The sequence below is a fragment of the Nicotiana attenuata genome, chromosome 1 (genome assembly GCF_001879085.1).
Source record: "Nicotiana attenuata strain UT chromosome 1, NIATTr2, whole genome shotgun sequence".
Lineage (NCBI taxonomy): Eukaryota > Viridiplantae > Streptophyta > Magnoliopsida > Solanales > Solanaceae > Nicotiana > Nicotiana attenuata.
In genome coordinates, this window is record NC_031989.1 from 42,394,640 (window position 1) to 42,412,234 (window position 17,595).

At 40.9% G+C, this 17,595-nt stretch overlaps 1 protein-coding gene across 1 annotated transcript; it reads right to left on the reverse strand.

The window, feature by feature from the left end:
• On the reverse strand, positions 16,279-17,367 carry LOC109235436. Its single transcript, XM_019401547.1, has 2 exons — positions 17,161-17,367; positions 16,279-16,611 (listed from the first exon to the last, which is right to left on the reverse strand). The coding sequence occupies exons 1-2, from the start codon at positions 17,365-17,367 to the stop codon at positions 16,279-16,281; spliced, it is 540 nt and encodes a 179-aa protein (XP_019257092.1).

The window sequence follows — 17,595 nt, forward strand, 5'->3', positions numbered from 1 at the left end:
CCGATTTTGTATTCCGCACAGTTATTGTACTTTATTCGATTTCTTAGTAACTGCTCATGCACTTGTGACACCGGGTTCTGGGATGATTATGGGATTATTTAATATTAAGTTTGTTAAAGACTTCAATATCTATTCAGCGAAATTCATTACTTATTGTCTAATGTATTAAACAAAAGATTTCGAAAATATTAAAACAAGAAATTACTAGAAAATTGGTGTTGGCTTGCCTGACAATGGTGTCCGGCGCCATCACGACCCTAAGTGGATTTTGGGTCGTGACAACTTCTACGCCTTTTCTTCTGCAGGTGTGGTCTCGCTTCTGCAGAGAATTGACCACCTCTGCGATCTCAGCACCTCCCCACCAAAATCGCACCTGCGCCGTTCTTGGCTGCTTCTGCGGATCCGCACGTGCGACCAAAACCTCGCAGGTGCAGTTACCCTAAAAGGCAGCTGCTTCAGCCCTTCTTCCAAGTCCAAACTCGATCCGTTTACCATCAGGATTTCACCCGAGGCCCTCGGGATCTCAACCAATTATACCAACACATCCCAAAACACATTACGAACTTAGTCGGGCCTTCAAATCATATCAAACAACGCTAAAACCATGAATCACACTCCAATTCAAGCTTAATGAACTTTTGAACTTGAAACTTCTACATTCGATGCCGAGACCTATCAAATCACGTCCGACTGACCTCAACTTTTTCACACTGATCACATTCAACATTATGGACCTACCCCAACTTCGGAATCGGATTTCGACCCGGATATCAGAAAGTCCACTTCCAGTCAAACTTCTCAAAAACCTTCAAATTTCTAACATTCGCCAAATGATTCAAAAATGACCTACGGACCTCCGAATCCACTTCCGGACGCGTTCCCAATTCCAGAATCACCATACGGAGCTATTCCTAGACTCGAAATCCCAAACATACATCGATATATATTGAATTGCACTTCAACCCAAATTTATGAATTTCTTCCAAATGCCAACTCTTACAATAGATGCCAAAACGATCTCGGGTCATCCAAAACCCAATTCGAACATACGCCCAAGTCCCAAATCATCATACGAACCTCTGGAACCTTCAAATCCCGACTCTGAGGTCATTTACTCAAAAATCAAACCTTAGGCATTCTCCCAACTTAAAGCATCCGAAATGACAATTCTCTTTCCAAATTGACTCCGAACTTCCCGAATTTCAATTCCGACCACGCGTACGAGTCATAATACCTTAAGTGAAGCTGCTCATGGCCTCAAGCCGCTGAACGACGTGCTGGAGCTCAAAGCGACCGGTCGGGTCGTTACATTCTCTCCCACTTAAACATACGATTGTCCTCGAATGTGCTAAGGACTACTTTGGAGTTGTCTGAAATCACCGTTTAACAACTCGTGCACCTACCCGTGCCACCACAACTCAGTTGAGCACATTATCTCGAGCTAATCTGAAGATTTTTCCCTTTTACTTAGCAAAATAGGCCTTAGATCTCAATTCCAACATCCGGAATTCTCTGCCAGGCCTGCTTCCATCATATGAACACCGTATCAATCTCTATGCGATGCACCAATACATGATTGCATACCTTTGCTGAATCAACACTATGCACTGCATAACTCACAAGACCATAATAATATCCCTTGATAACAATAGCCAAAATTTCACGAATCTGATGGTCACAATGCACCTCATGACATATATAAGTCTTGTATCAACTCTGGCAATGCCGCCACGACGGAAGAGATGTGTAGAAATTCATGATCAGCTGCCAAGTCAACCAATCATTGAGTTCCTCCTCTTGACGAGAACTATTACCTCATTCTGGACTGAATATTGATATTTACTCTTTAATGTGCTTCATATAAATCTGATCGCACTAATCCCAGGTCCCATAATCTCGTCTCACCCAGTACAATCTGCTCAGGCAATAAGCCACCTCAAACATTGCCAAAAGGCTCATTTGATGCCACAATGTGCCAACACGCTACCAACTCGAATGTGATACATAAGGAAAACGAACTCTGGAAAGGACTACTCAACCCACACAACTAATTAGACAACTAAAAAGGTGTTATGAACCTTCCTCAGAAAATGGAAAACAAAGCACACAAAAATAGCTATGGGGAACTGTACTCAACATCACACTGTTGCAGCGTGCAACCCGATCCAAACAATATACCCGTGTCGGCGTGCCACCCGATCCACACATAAAATCTATATAAGGAGATACTTACCGAGCTAGAATGCTCACTACTACAAAATGCCTGAATATCAACCACGAGCATGCCAAGTGCATAATACCATCCCTGGGGAGATAGATAGCGCCATACGCTGCAAAACTCAAGCACAACTAAGGTGCGATATATGATCTGAATCTCGAGAGCCATCCTGCTCACATAACACCATCGCTACACCGAACCTCAACACATATGAAATTTAATCAAGCCGTTTCACAACTCACATGGCACCATAAGTACTACATAAAATAGCCGACGACGAAATAACATCCAACGTTCGAATACTCCTCCATAAGGAGCGCTATGCGGATGAACACACCTGGCTCGATCTAGATCCCACATTCACATTTAGATCCATCCACGGGCCTCAAGACGATTCTGATCTTACCGCACTGGGCTAACAACCTTTCAAGGATTCACAATAACCCCTTTTTCCCATGACACGCAAGAACAACCGTCAAATCCGGAACAAACTTCCATAGTCCACAGCCAAATGAACCGAGCACCCTTCAAGCATAAATTATTACATTAACGATAGTACTACAATCTCCATACTTGGTTTCAATCCTTAGTCAATTAAGGACTACGTGTCACACTTATACAATCTTTCTGTAGGACACGCTCCCATGACCTTCCGCACCAGACAACGAGTCTACACATCCATACTACAGGCCACACAAACGCTATAAAGCAAATCAAGAATTCGCAATCAGTATGCAATGCCTCTCACACCTGACACCGATCTCAGATGACGCCAAAGACAATACCATCTGACTTTAGCCATCTGAGTCCCTTTCTACTCGTCCGAGTTTGTGTCATTCTTGTCAACACCGAACCCAACCTTGATCCTCAACTTCTGATTATTACGCCGCTCACTATGACTAACCATGCCACTAGGAAAACGTACAAGAATTTCATCATAACTCCTGAACCACTAATAGGGTACACACTTCTTCATAAGGAACCTTTCACTTAACTCATTTTAGGAGAACCATTGCAACACGTGGCTGAATTCCCATAACCGCAGAAAATAAAATCCTCAGGCAGTGGTTTAAACTACCATGATCCTTTCGGGATCCATCTACACATAACACACTATAATACTCGAATGCCTCCAAATAAAAATCAATTTTGGCAGCCGTCAAGCCTCGCACGTGCTGCCACAAATCACATGCATAACTCAATGCGCTGAAGAAACTGATCATTGCCACCGTCATGACTATTCAACCATTTCTAGCCGATTCGACTTCTTCTAATTTACTCTAGATTTGCCTGAGGAATAATAATAGCTCCATTCAAAACATAACGAACCCAAATCCGCACTCATCCTGAGTGACCTTGTTTCACGAGACCACATTGTCTCAAAACCCATGAACAATCTCATACCCTCCTTGTGCGCATATTCGCATCTTCAACTGGTACACCCATTCTGATAATTTCTTCATGTAGAACCGGTACACCCTTCAATGCTACACCGCAGACCGAAGATAACATAGAACACTCCAAGCCCCTTTTTCACAATTCACTGCAAAAGCTCGATGCTTAACTATGTTGCAGACTCGAAATCCTTAGACACCACACTTTAACTTTTGAATCCACTGGGACCGTTGTTGAGAGTCACCCACTCTGGCTTGGTCCCGAATATAATTGACTCCAAGGCTCTACTAGCACACGAATACCCTCTCAAAGAAACACCCGGCTGGATCACTTTCCTTGTACACCATATCTACACGAAGCATAAATCCTGAGCCTTCCTGAAGCCTGAACATGAATTAATTATGCCAATTATAGCACACATTCCTCAAATACTTTTCTCAAATCACCACTGATGTTCTCTTTCCTTAGTCGTAATAACCCATTAATATGCTGATCACTAGAAATCTCACAAGTAGATAACCATACAATCCAATCGTAGGTGGTGGGACTCTCCCACATAGCTTGAAGCTACCATTGCATAGACCTGGAACCCACCAAGATTCTTCCTTCATCGTGGACATGATCTTGCACAACGAACCCGCCAAACTCCTCGAAATCTTCCTCTTAACCATTTCATGAACACTCTGAATCACTAGCTGTGTTTACATATTCAACCTCTCACTGGATAGCCAGTAGAATTCTTCGTAAAAGCTTCATCAACGATGCAACCGTTGACCTGCTCATAGGAGATAACCCACTTGTGCAAAATTACATGCCGACATCTTCCAATGTCGCTGCACTGGGTACACTTACTATAAAATCAGTAACCCATCCTGAGCCCGTACTTATTCACCAGCTGTACAAGTTCGTTCACTCCTCATGGACATCAACTAAAGGTGAGACAATACATTCCAATCCAAAGTAATGTCGTATCCTTCTTCCTATCAAGCAACTCCTCCCCGTCGTATCCAATCTCTCCCGTATAATAGCCAATATTCTAAATTAAGTCCGTAGACCTAGTCATTGTCCACCATGAATCCCAAATCACTCTAACCTCTTCTCAAGGAGTGTAGTCATCCTACCATAACCTATATGCTACCCTACTGATAACTAGAGATTTTGACGCATTTTATACTCCTTCTTGCTTATGCTTTGAGTAGAAATTCATACAAAATAGTCCCAAACGGCTCACAAGTTGTGCTTGATTGCAGGTTTGATCATCAAAGTGACGAGATGTCAAAGATCAACTCAAAAGGAGTGAAACTTGCACAAGTGCCAATGACAAGACAAGCTCGGGAAAAACAAGCCTAGTGCGGCCTCACACCACTTTGTGCGGTCCGCACTAGGAGATTCAGAGAGGCTAACTTCCACGCTAAGAGGCAGTGCGGCCGCACTAGGTTTTGTACGGTCCGCACTAGGTTTTGTGCGGTCCAAACTGAAGGCAATGCGGCCGCAGTCGATTTAGTGCGGTCCGCAGAGCCAAGAATCAGAGAAGTTGCAATTTGGAGTTTTCAAGCCAATGCGGTCCGCAGTCCATTTTACGCGGACCCCACTAGAAGCCTCCGCGACCGCAGTCCATTCTCTGCGGTCCGCGATACCAAGATTCAGAGAGTTGTTTTTCAAGGCCAAAGCCCCAATGCGGACCGCGGTCCATTTTGTGCGGTCCGCACTAACCCCGCAGGGGCATTTTTGTCCAAATTTTTTAGCCTAGTATAAATAGCTTCTTTTTCCATTTTTAGGGAATCAGATATTGTAATTAAGCTGCTGCACTCGTGGTTTCGACTTTCTAAGCCATTTTGGGCAATTTTAGCTACTTTTAATCATTGAATCTTGTTATTTAACATAGTCATTAATAAATATGAGCTTGTCTTCATTTATTTCTTGCTTTTCTTCTTTAATTATGAGTAGCTAGAACCATAAGCTAGGGTTGTGGCTCAACCCTAGTGTGGGTAATTGATGGGTCTTGTAATTTAGGGCTAAATTGATTATGGGTGTTTGTTATTTGGGCCAATGTCATGGTTAATCTCTGAATTAGTGGTTGCAAACACTAGTTTGTGTTGAGTTGACTTGAGCTCTTTTTGAGAAAGAGAGCCTAAGTCTCCGAAATTGGTCTAACAATGAATTGGGCGTACTCAAGAGATTGATAGCCCCAATTAAAGCGTTAAACCTCGAGAGAGTAATACCCGAATTGAACCCTAGTTGCTTGTGCAAATTTGCATACCCAATTGGTCTTGAGAAAGCGAATTCGGGAAAAATCACTCGAACCACCGAGAGGTGTAAAGTGGGTAAAGTCGTGCAACGGTTATAACATAATCCCCAAACATGTCAAACGTGCCTTAGATTCAAGTACCCCTCAATTGACAACCTAGGCGGTAGTCACTACCCTAGTGCCTTTTAAACCTATTTGAACAACTCGTAGCATTATAACTCTTAGCATAATTTAGTTGCAATTACCATTTGTAGATTGATAATAGTAGAAGTAAACAAAAACCCCAAAAATGAATAGAAGTGCAATTAAGAACACATACACAATTCTACACTAGATAGATACTAGATTCCAATTTCTAGCTCTCTGTGGATATCGATCCCGACCCAAAATCGGGTAAAAGTTGCTCCGACCCTCTCTTGCTACTTAAATCGGGTAAAAGATCAATGTATGTGTTGGAGTTGAAACCATTACCTCCACACCTCAGGTATGAATTCTTGGGCTCTAATTCAACTTTACCAGTTATTCTTTCCTCTTGTCTTACTAACATGCAGGTAGATGCAACATTGGCGGTGCTCAAAAGGCAGAAAAAGGCAATTGGATGGACTCTAGATGATATTCGGGGAATAATCCCCGCATTCTGTATGCACAAGATTATTCTAGAAGATGATGGATAACCCTCCTTGGAACATCAAAGGAGGTTGAATGAGGCAATGCAAGAAGTTGTGAAAAAAATGGTGATCAAGTGGTTAGATGCCGGTGTGGTGTATCCTATCTCTGACAGCTCATGGACTTCTCCTGTGCAATGTGTGCCTAAGAAGGGTGGTATGATCACGGTGACCAATGCTAATAATGAACTTATTCCAACCCGGGCAGTGACCGAATTGAGGGTGTGCATGGACTACCGCAAGCTGAACAAGGTGACCCGCAAGGATCACTTCCCATTGCCTTTCCTGGATCAGATGCTTGATCGTCTTGCTAGGCGTGCCTTCTATTGTGTCTTGGATGGTTATTCGGGGTACAATCAAATTTTGATAGCTCCAGAAGATCAGGAGATGTTAGACAACCAGAAGAAAATCCTCGACAACCAGAAAAAGCTTGTTGAGGTAGTTGATTCACACAGCAAGGCTCTCAAGGAGCTTGCTAGGGAGCACAAGAAGCTGAGGAAGACACGGGCCTCAAAGGAGTCCATGAAGGAGCTGAGAGCGGATATTGACAGACTGAAGGCAGATCACCTGCCTTTAGATTTACTACTCCAGGACCCAGTACCAGCAAAGCATCCCAAGCCGGAGCAGTCACAGAGGCCTCCCAAGAGGAGGAGGATGATACCTAGAGCTGATGATGCAGTCATCCAGCTGGCAGACCCACATGAGACATCCTCCAGTCAGCCAAAGGGTGCACTACCTCAGGAGCCTGTCCAGGTCCAGGCCGGGGTTCCAACAGCAGAGCAGCAGGACACAGGGAACCAGTCTGAGGTTCCCGAGCACATTGAGGACCCTAGGACCACACATGATCCCATGCAGACAGACATGCCATAGCGAGTTTTCTTATATCCTTATTCCTCTCTCTTTTTGATGCTTTATTTAGACTAGTTGGCATTGGGGACAATGCCAGCTTTCATTTGACGGGGTAGGCCCTACATTTTGGATGATTGTATATATTTAACAATTTTTATGCTTTCTTGATTTTTCATCTTTGGTTTGTATATATTTTTAACATTTAGCTACATTTCTCGCACTTTTATTTTACTTTGGGTCTGTATATAAAGTTATGTTACATTGTAGATATTCATCCCATCTATTGTATATTCGACAAATCCCCTCTTGTATATATTCATTTTACTTTCCGCAAATTTTTCGTTTTTAGCTTCTTAGTTGTGATTCTTAGCTTCTTGTTTTGAAATTTGCAATAAGCCTTTGGTTTTCTTAATGCCACGATTCTTTCCAAAGGTGAAGTGTTATGTGAACCAGGTGGCTCTTCCCAATGATAGATGGCGTGACAACCTTCTTAAGGGTTTGAGTCCGTTTTTCTTTTTGTTTTTGGTAGTTAATAGTTAAGGGTACCTCAAGCAAAGCTTAACTTGGGCCTAGCACAATTGCCTTTGATCTTATGGTTAAAAACAAGTTGTTGTGTTTAGGATGGTGAAAGTCGTGACCTTGAGACTCTTGTGTCGGCCGATAATCATCAAGTGGTTTTTTGGGACCATTGTGAGCTTGAATCTTATCTAAGGTCGTTGTGGGCCACCGACTCTGTGTCTTTAGCAATCCCATAGCTTGTGTGGTGAGTAATCGTATTGCAAGTCCATGTCCCGAGCCATTGGTCTAGAACTTGCCCTGAATATTTGTTGAGGCAAAATCCTAAGTGAATTTTGACTTGAGACATGATTATAGGCTCTCCTTGGTCCAAATGATAGCTTGAACACTTCCATAACCTACCAATGATAAAATCCCTAGTCAACCCTTTTGAGCCTTAGACCTTTTTCCTTCGATAACCATAATACAAGCCTATACCCGTTTTAAAAGATACCCTCTCTTGGCACCCGATCTTTCCTTTAGCACATGGCAAAAGTATATGTTTGGGGGAAGAGACGGGGATTGCAACAAAGTGGTAAAAAGGCACAAAAATGAAGAAAAGGAAAGGCAATGAAAAAGAAAGAAAAGCAAAAAGACAAAAAGAAAGTTCAATGTGAAAAAGAATAAAAAGGGATTCAAAGAAAAACAAAGAATGAAAGGTGTGGAAAGTTGAAAAAGAAGAAAGGTTTGAAATGCATAAGAAAGTGTGACAGTGTCTCCCTAACCCCTTAGGAATAAGTGAAACGACTCAAAGAGTCAAGTGAATGGATGCCAAATGAATCAAAAGAAGTGCTTAAGGGAAGATGGAACCTACTTATACCAAAACATTTCCTACCCTGAACCAAAAGCCTTCGCAATGTCTCCACAAAAGCCCTATATGATCTTGAGTTGAATGAAGCTTACATTAGTGGATACTTACATAAGGGGCAAGCATATGGTACCTAAAGCCGGACTTGTGACTCTTTTTCTTGAGAGAGATGAGTGAATTCCCATTATCCTCGTTTTGAGTGACATTATCTTAAAGGTGAGGATTGCTTAGGGAGAGTTGAGGATGTGTGAGTTTGGGTTCCACAATAACCAAAGTAATAGAAAAGAGTTCTTTGATGTGTTGAGTCAATTCTTGATGCTCTTGTGTCGCACTTGATCCATGGTGTTTTAAAAAGAGTAAATGTGTTAATGATTCATGTGTATTGAGGGCAATTGTTAGTCCCAATTGAGGCTAGTTGAGGTTTCTTTAGGACAACTAAAAATTTCTTGGTTTTTCCCTTAAGGGGTGGGTCTTATTTAGTTTGCTTGAGGACAAGCAAAAGCTTAAGCTTGGGGGAGTTGATAACTAGAGATTTGACGCATTTTATACTCCTTCTTGCTTATGCTTTGTGTAGAAATTCATACAAGATAGTCCCAAACGGCTCACAAGTTGTGCTTGATTGCAGGTTTGATCATCAAAGTGACGAGATGTCAAAGATCAGCTCAAAAGGAGTAAAACTTGCACAAGTGCCAAAGACAAGACAAGCTTAGGAAAAACAGGCCCAGTGTGGCTGCACACCACTTTGTGCGGTCCGCACTAGGAGATTCAGAGAGGCTAACTTCCAGGCTAAGAGGTAGTGCGACCGCACTAGGATTTGTGCGGTTCGCACTGAAGGCAATGCGGCCGCAGACGATTTAGTGCGGTCCACAGAGCCAAGAATCGGAGAAGTTGCAATTTGGAGTTTCAAGCCAATGCGGTCCGCAGTCCATTTTATGCGGACAGCACTAGAAGCCTCCGCGGCCGCAGTCCATTCTCTGCGGTCCGCGATACAAGGATTCAGAGAGCTCTTTTTCAAGGCCAAATCCCCAGTGCGGACCGCGGTCCATTTTGTGCAGTCCGCACTAACCCCGCAGGGGCATTTTTGTCCAGATTTTTTAGCCTAGTGTAAATAGCTTCTTTTTCCATTTTTAGGGAATCAGATATTGTAATTAAGCAGCTGCACTCGTGGGTTCGACTTTCTAAGCCATTTTGGGCAATTTTAGCTACTTTTAATCATTGAATCTTGTTATTTAACATAGTCATTAATAAATATGAGCTTGTCTTCATTTATTTCTTGCTTTTCTTCTTTAATTATGAGTAGCTAGAACCATAAGCTAGGGTTGTGGCTCAACCCTAGTGTGAGTAATTGATGGGTCTTGTAATTTAGGGCTAAATTGATTATGGGTGTTTGTTATTTGGGCCAATGTCATGGTTAATCTCTGAATTAGTGGTTGCAAACACTAGTTTGTGTTGAGTTGACTTGAGCTCTTTTTGAGAAAGAGAGCCTAAGTCTCCGAAATTGGTGCAACAATGAATTGGGCGTACTCAAGAGATTGATAGCCTCAATTAAAGCGTTAAACCTCGAGAGAGTAATACCCGAATTGAACCCTAGTTGCTTGTGCAAATTTGCATACCCAATTGGTCTTGAGAAAGCCAATTCGGGCAAAATCACTCGAACCACCGAGAGGTGTAAAGTGGGTAAAGTCGTGCAATGGTTATAACATAATCCCCAAACATGTCAAACGTGCCTTAGATTCAAGTACCCGTCAATTGACCACCTAGGCGGTAGTCACTACCCTAGTGCCTTTTAAACCTATTTGAACAACTCGTAGCATTATAACTCTTAGCATAGTTTAGTTGCAATTACCGTTTGTAGATTGATAATAGTAGAAGTAAACAAAAATCCCAAAAATGGATAGAAGTGCAATTAAGAACACATACACAATTCTACAATAGATAGATACTCGATTCCAAGTTCTAGCTCTCTATGGATATCGATCCCGACCCTAAATCGGGTAAAAGCTGCTCCGACCCTCTCTTGCTACTTAATTAGTAGTGCGGAGTAGGCCGTGATTACCTACCACTCGCCCACTTTGGTCAAACTCACTCCTTTAGGCAACTACTCGACTCCTGTTTCCTCACACTTGGCCTCCTAGAAGTTTAACCACAACAAGGCACCTCCCATATGACCTTCCTCCTACTTCACTGCCCAGTTTTTGCTTTAAATTAATTTCTATCTCTGTAGCATTTGAACCATTAGATCGCTAACAACTTTAAACCCCTTAAAAGATCATATTTCTCGAGCCATCAACACCAGGAACACCTATTCAAATCCTTAACTACCGCACACCATGATCTCTGATAGCCGCTTCTCCGGTACTATTTCACACTTCCCTACCCCAACGGAGTTTTGACGAAGACCATTACACCAGCGAACTTAACACATTCGATCAAGGGCGATGACACCAAATTATTGATGAAAATTCCTTCACCCTTGAAAATACCAAGTCTAGTTACTCCATCAATCCAAACCCGAACATTTATAGTCCTATTGCCTTTTATCTGCCGAAAATAAATACCGAATCTCTGAATCATGCACCGAGTAAACCTCCTTTCAGGTCATTCACTGCCCCGACACATAAACAAGCATCCTACAACCACATTAATACTGTGCGATACCAACTCATGAGCATCATAGCAACCTGGGCATAGCCTTAAAGCTCTTAGAGGTACAACTACTGAGCTGAAATGACAGAATATCCTTCCGCAGGGCAACGACAATAGCCCAATCAATTACGCAGGGAGAAACATCCTGCACCACATTCGTAGTACCATTACGATTCCTCAATTCCCGATCGATAGCAAGCGCTTCACATCGCATAAGATTGAATAGAAAGAAATAAAGGCATAATCCTCAAAGGAATCAAATTCCACGATGAGGAATCAAGAAGGGAAGTGCTCATAACAGCCCTGTAGCCTCTTGAAGATAAGCACACACGTCTACATACCGATCTGCAAGACTCTACTAGACTTGCTCATGACTCATGAGACCGAAGTGAACCCAGTGCTCTGATATCATGCTATCATGACCCAAAATCCGTTAAAAGGTCGTGATGGCGCCGGACACCACTGTCAGGAAAGCCAACACCAAATAGTTAATTTAGTTCTCATTTTTAGTATTTTTTTTGAAATCATAATTTCCTTCAATTAAATAATAAGCAATGAACTTCACAAAGTAAATAATAATATTTTTAACAAGTTTCAATACTGAATAATCCCATAGTCATCCCTGAACCCGGTGTCACAAGTGCAAGCATTTACTAGGAATTTAAAATACAATACAATAACTGTCCGGAATACAAATTTGGACAGAAAAAGAAATACAACTACTCTGAAGGAGACTCTGCTAGCTGCGGATCGTCTCATAAGATGCAACTCACCTGAGTCCCCGTGTCAACCACGCTGTTGCGCCCACAAGGCCACTAGCCATACATGTGTCTGTATAACAAAATGTACAGCAAGTGTAGAATGAGTACGAAAATGTGTACCCAGTAAGTATCCAGTCTAACCTTGAAGAAGTAGTGAAGAAAGGTCGACTCCGACACTTACTATGTCCAACAATAATATACCGATAATATGATAACTTATGGATTTTATAAGGCGACTGTAAACTCAATAACATGAAGCAGGTAAACAATTCTTTTGTTTATAGGGTATTTCCAATTTATTTTCATCTTCTAACAATTTATATCTCCGGCCAATGAGGCCAAATCAATTATCAATAATTCCAAAACAACAAATTAAGTCATGCGCAAATCATGTCATGGTCGTACGGCCCGATCCAACATAATATTTAAACTGTGCAGTTGCACTGCCGAGGGTTGAACGGCGCGAACCATTCTTGTCCACAATATCTACATACATATTTATTATTTCCTTTAGCATCAACTTTTTCTTCAAAAAAATCCCATGCCCGAGATCGTTTTTCCTTTGTCTTGTAACTGTCGAGTGAGTAGTTGTAGCAGTAGACTCAGAACCTCTACTTTCATCAACCACTTGATCAATTTTATCATATTCAGCCATGTGAAGTGAATGAAGAATATAACTTACAGTCTTAAACGAGTTGAATGAAGCAAAGCAAGACGAAGTCAGCACTCCTCGCTCTTGACCTAAAAATTATGGCTGGAAAGAAATCAATTTAAATAAGATCCTTATCCAACAATACTTTTATAATAAAAATCAAAAAAAAAATTTGAACAAAAAAAAGTCACAGTAAATCAATATTTAAATTGATCTGAAGCTTCATTTGGACATGTCATTAACAATCTCAACTGAGACTGTCTTGTAGCCAAAAAAAAAATGCAGTAAAATCTTCCTTTTCATATTCTGTGGCAGTACAAAGGATGAGCCAAAGAATTCACCATCATAAAGGATTCAGTTAACATTCAAAGCTGCAAGTACTTATGTTTTTAACTGGACATAACCTAGAAAAAGCACCCAGCCTTAATGATTGGCAATATTATCGCAATCTTGCAGGTAAGAACTCATTATAAAGCCTCATTGTTCACCTCAAGCAATCATTTAGCAAATGAAGCCATCTACGAGTTCCCAAAAGCAAACAGAGCGAGAAAAAGCTCAAAAGTATCTAAGACAACTTTCTCTAAACACAAATTGAATATTGAGAAAAATCACTATTTCACGTGTAATATTGCTCAAACAATTGTTCTTTATTAAGTAACATTTTACTAGTATTTAAAATACTGAAATCAAGTGACACTGAAACACTGCAACTATGAGAAATCGAAAGTGTGACTAAACTGTAAATCTATATTGTATAATCCTAATTCCTAGGGGCCTTTCCACCTACTGGACTTCAATTTATCGCTGTTAGGCCAACAAGGCAGAGCATACGCCAGCCTCATGATTAACCAGTGATTAGAAGCAACCCAATCACCGTTCCCCATAATGCCAGCTCAGAAATTAAAATCTTACTCCATCAGAAGAAAAAGAAACAAATCTACCATTATATGCCTTGTCATAATCTAACAGAGAAATCAAATATCAAGAAAAGATATTGAGAAGGTAAAAGTGGAATACCTGTGAAAGAAGAACCTGTGAAGCGGCGCTCAAGAATAAGGGAAGAGGAAATAATAGTATAAGGGTATATTTGTCTTTTTAGTATATCTTATCGGTTTATCGATAAACCGATAACCATAGAGGACAAAATCGAAATCGAAATCGATAACTCGATAAGAAAAATTTCGAAATCGATAAACCGATAACAAATAACCGATTCGATTTATCGATAAACCGATTTGAGTGCACACCCCTACTGTGCACTACCGAGGGTTGAACGGCGCGAACCATAGATGCATCTAATTACCCCGCTCGCGAATCATACATGCGACGCGTTCAAACATAAATTTAAGGAATTACCCCGCTCGCGGATCATACTTGTGACACGGTCAAATATAAATTTAACGAATTACCCCGCTCGCGGATCATACTTGCCACGTGGTCAAATATAAATTTATCATTAAATCATAACCCTTTCTTGATTCTTTTCATTATAAAGAAAATTCAACTTGAAGATTTTAAATCCTTAAAAATTCTCAATTTAGTTCCATGTGATACAATTAACAAATATAATCAAGTAACAGTGTCCACAAAGCATGGTGTGAACCTAAACTTACCCGAACATAAACAGGAATAGTAGCTATGTACGGACTCTTGTCACCTTGTGCGTACGTAGCCCCCACAAATAGAAGCACATATTGAATTATTTCACCTATGGGGTAAATTCCCTCTTATAAGGTTATAAAGGAGACTTACCTCGCTCCGAAGCTCCATAACCGGCTCCCAATCCATTCAAGCAACTCAAATCGATGCCAAACGCTCCAAAAATAGTCAATAAATGAGCGAATCCATAAATATATACTCAATTACTCATTTTAATCATATTTACAATAAATTCCCAACTCCGCTTGAAAATTCGATAAAATCACCCCCGGGCCCACGTGCATGGATTTCGAAAATTTCCGAAGATAAACTTTACCCATAACCACGAACTCATATATAAAATTTGTTTCCAATTCCATGCCCAAATTCGTGGTCAAAATCCAAAAATATCAATTACTAGGTTTCTTCCAAATCCCACGATTTCTACTAATTTTCATGCTTGAATCCATAATAAAACCATGTATTTTACTTACAAGAGGTGGGATTAACTTACCTTGACATAAATGATGAAAAACCCCCAGTTAGCCCTCCAAAAATCGTCCAACCAAGAGAGAGTGGAATAAAATGGGCCAAACCCCCGCTTTAAAGAAACCTCACTGCCCAGCGATCCTCGCACCTGCGGTCACTTGACCGCTTCTGCGGTTCCGCAGGTGCGGGAAATGATCCGCTTCTGCAGAGATGCCCCCAGCTGCCCGCTCCGCTTCTACGCCTTCTCTTCCGCAGGTGCGGTCTCGCTTCTGCGGTGAAATGACCACATCTGCGGTCTCAGCACCTCCCCACCAAAATCGCACCTGCGCCCTTCTTGGCCAGTTCTGCGGCTCCGCACTTGCGTCCCAAACCTCGCAGGTGCAGTTACACCAGAAGGCAGCTGCTTCAGCCGTTTTTCCAAGTCCAAACTCGATCCGTTTACCATCCGAATTCACCCGAGGCCCTCGGGACCTCGACCAATTATACCAACACACCTCAAAACACATTACGAACTTAGTTGAGCCTTCAAATCACATCAAACAACGCTAAAACCATGAATCGCACTCCAATTCAAGCTTAATGAACTTTTGAACTTCAGACTTCTACATTCGACGCTGAAACCTATCGAATCACGTCCGACTGACCTTAAAATTTGCACAGCGGTCACATTTGACTTTACGGACCTAATCCAACTTCCAGAATCGGATTCCGACCCCGATATCCAAAAGTCCACTTCCGGTCAAACTTCTCAAAAACCTTCAAATTTCTAACTTTAGCCAAATGACTCGAAAATGACCTACGGACCTCCGAATCCACTTTCAGACATGCTCCCAATTCCAGAATGTAGGCATGGTAACTCGTGGATTCGGTGATATTGAATTGCACTTCAACCCAAATTTATTAATTTCTTCCAAATGTCAACTCCCACAATAGACGCTGAAATGCTCCTGGGTCATCAAAAACTCGATCCGAACATACGCCCAAGTCCGAAATCATCATACGAACATGCTGGAACCTTCAAATCGTGATTCTGAGGTCATTTACTCAAAAATCCAACTTTAGTCAATTCTCCCAACTTAAAGCTTCCAAAATGAGAATCCTCTTTCCAAATCGACTCCGAACTTCCCGAATTTTAATTCCGACCACGCGTACGAGTCATAATACCTGAAGTAAAGCTGCTCATGGCCTCAAACCACTGAACGATGCGCTAGAGGTCAAAACGACCGATCGGGTCATTACAATCAACTAATTCCTACGTGGGGCATTTCTACAAGTAGGCTTATTATGTTCACCATGCCCACATATACTACACGTATGTTGACTCTTCTTCTGAAGCAATTTACTTAATGTCTTATCACACTTCTTCTTTTGGCCTTACAAGAGGTCTCTTCCATTTGGGTGGTAAGACAACTTCCTCTAATATATGTGCTGGTATATTCCATTCACTTCGATCAGGGAGAGGATACACAGGCACCTCGTATGCCATTATAACAGACTTTGGTTTGTAATAGTCCGAGCAATAATCATCCGGCATTAGAAACTTGCTTTTCAAGACAGCCCAAGCATGTAGGCATGGTAACTCGTCAACTTGGAACCACCCATAACTGCAATTTTTCTTTAGGAGGCAAACAATGTAATACCTTCCTTCTTCATTCACCATGTGCAAGTGTTCAGTCGATAGTACAACCTACATTAAACGGAGAAACATTAGTTTTGGACATCTGTATAAAACATGTATTTGTCCATGAATACATGGCGTACACACAGTATACATGAATACATGATATGAACATTTAAAATACACCGAATACAAACACTGAAATAAATAGAATATAAATAGTGAATACATTTTTTTTGAAATACAGTAAAATACTCTAAATACAAATAGAAATACGGTGAATACAACCAATGAAATATACTGAATACAACAGTAATAACATGTATTAGGAATAGCTAAAATATTGTTAATACAAACACATTTGAATACACTGAATACAAAATAGTGAATACATTATAACTGAAACATTGAATATAATGAATGCGACAGTGAAAACCATATATTGATGCACACTGAATACAACAGTTAAATACAATTGTTAAATACAACTGAATAAAAGCAGTAGGTTTATTAAGATATATGCGGGCAATATGTTAATATTACAGGTTGTATCCGGCATAATACATGATGTATTCATATATCTTAATTTGTCAATGCAAGTAATTATAAAAAAATTACCGTCATACGTGTAAACAGCGCATCATTCAATGTAAGAATCTCTTGATATTTTTTCCTAAGCATTGTGTACGTGTGTAAAGCTTCTTTGTTATTGCTGCAATTCCAACGTCCAAACATCTTTCTAACTTCTTCTAGGAAGTCATATATTGGCAATTCTCTTGCTGATACAAGTGCCAAATTGATTGACTCAATAATATTTGACGTCATAGTCCATCCCCGGTTAACAGGTGCATACAACCTAGCCCGCTTTTCGTATCCAGCTAATTCCAACTAATCTTTTACCCGAATATCCACCTTCTCCACCTTTTCTATTAGACTATCAAATTCATACTGGTGTATGCTCTTCCATTGAAAAGTATACCTTGCTTAACTTCTCATGACTCTTTTTGAATTTTTTGTATAAATTGTTCCATAGATGCCATAGACAAGCAAAAT

Bases quoted from the DNA above. Each gene is read 5' to 3' on its own strand.
- LOC109235436 (XM_019401547.1), bottom strand. From the start codon at position 17,367: ATGACGTCAAATATTATTGAGTCAATCAATTTGGCACTTGTATCAGCA. The intron at 16,612-17,160 runs GTAATTTTTTTA...CGTTTAATGTAG, and splicing joins CGCTGTTTACACGTATGACG to GTTGTACTATCGACTGAACA.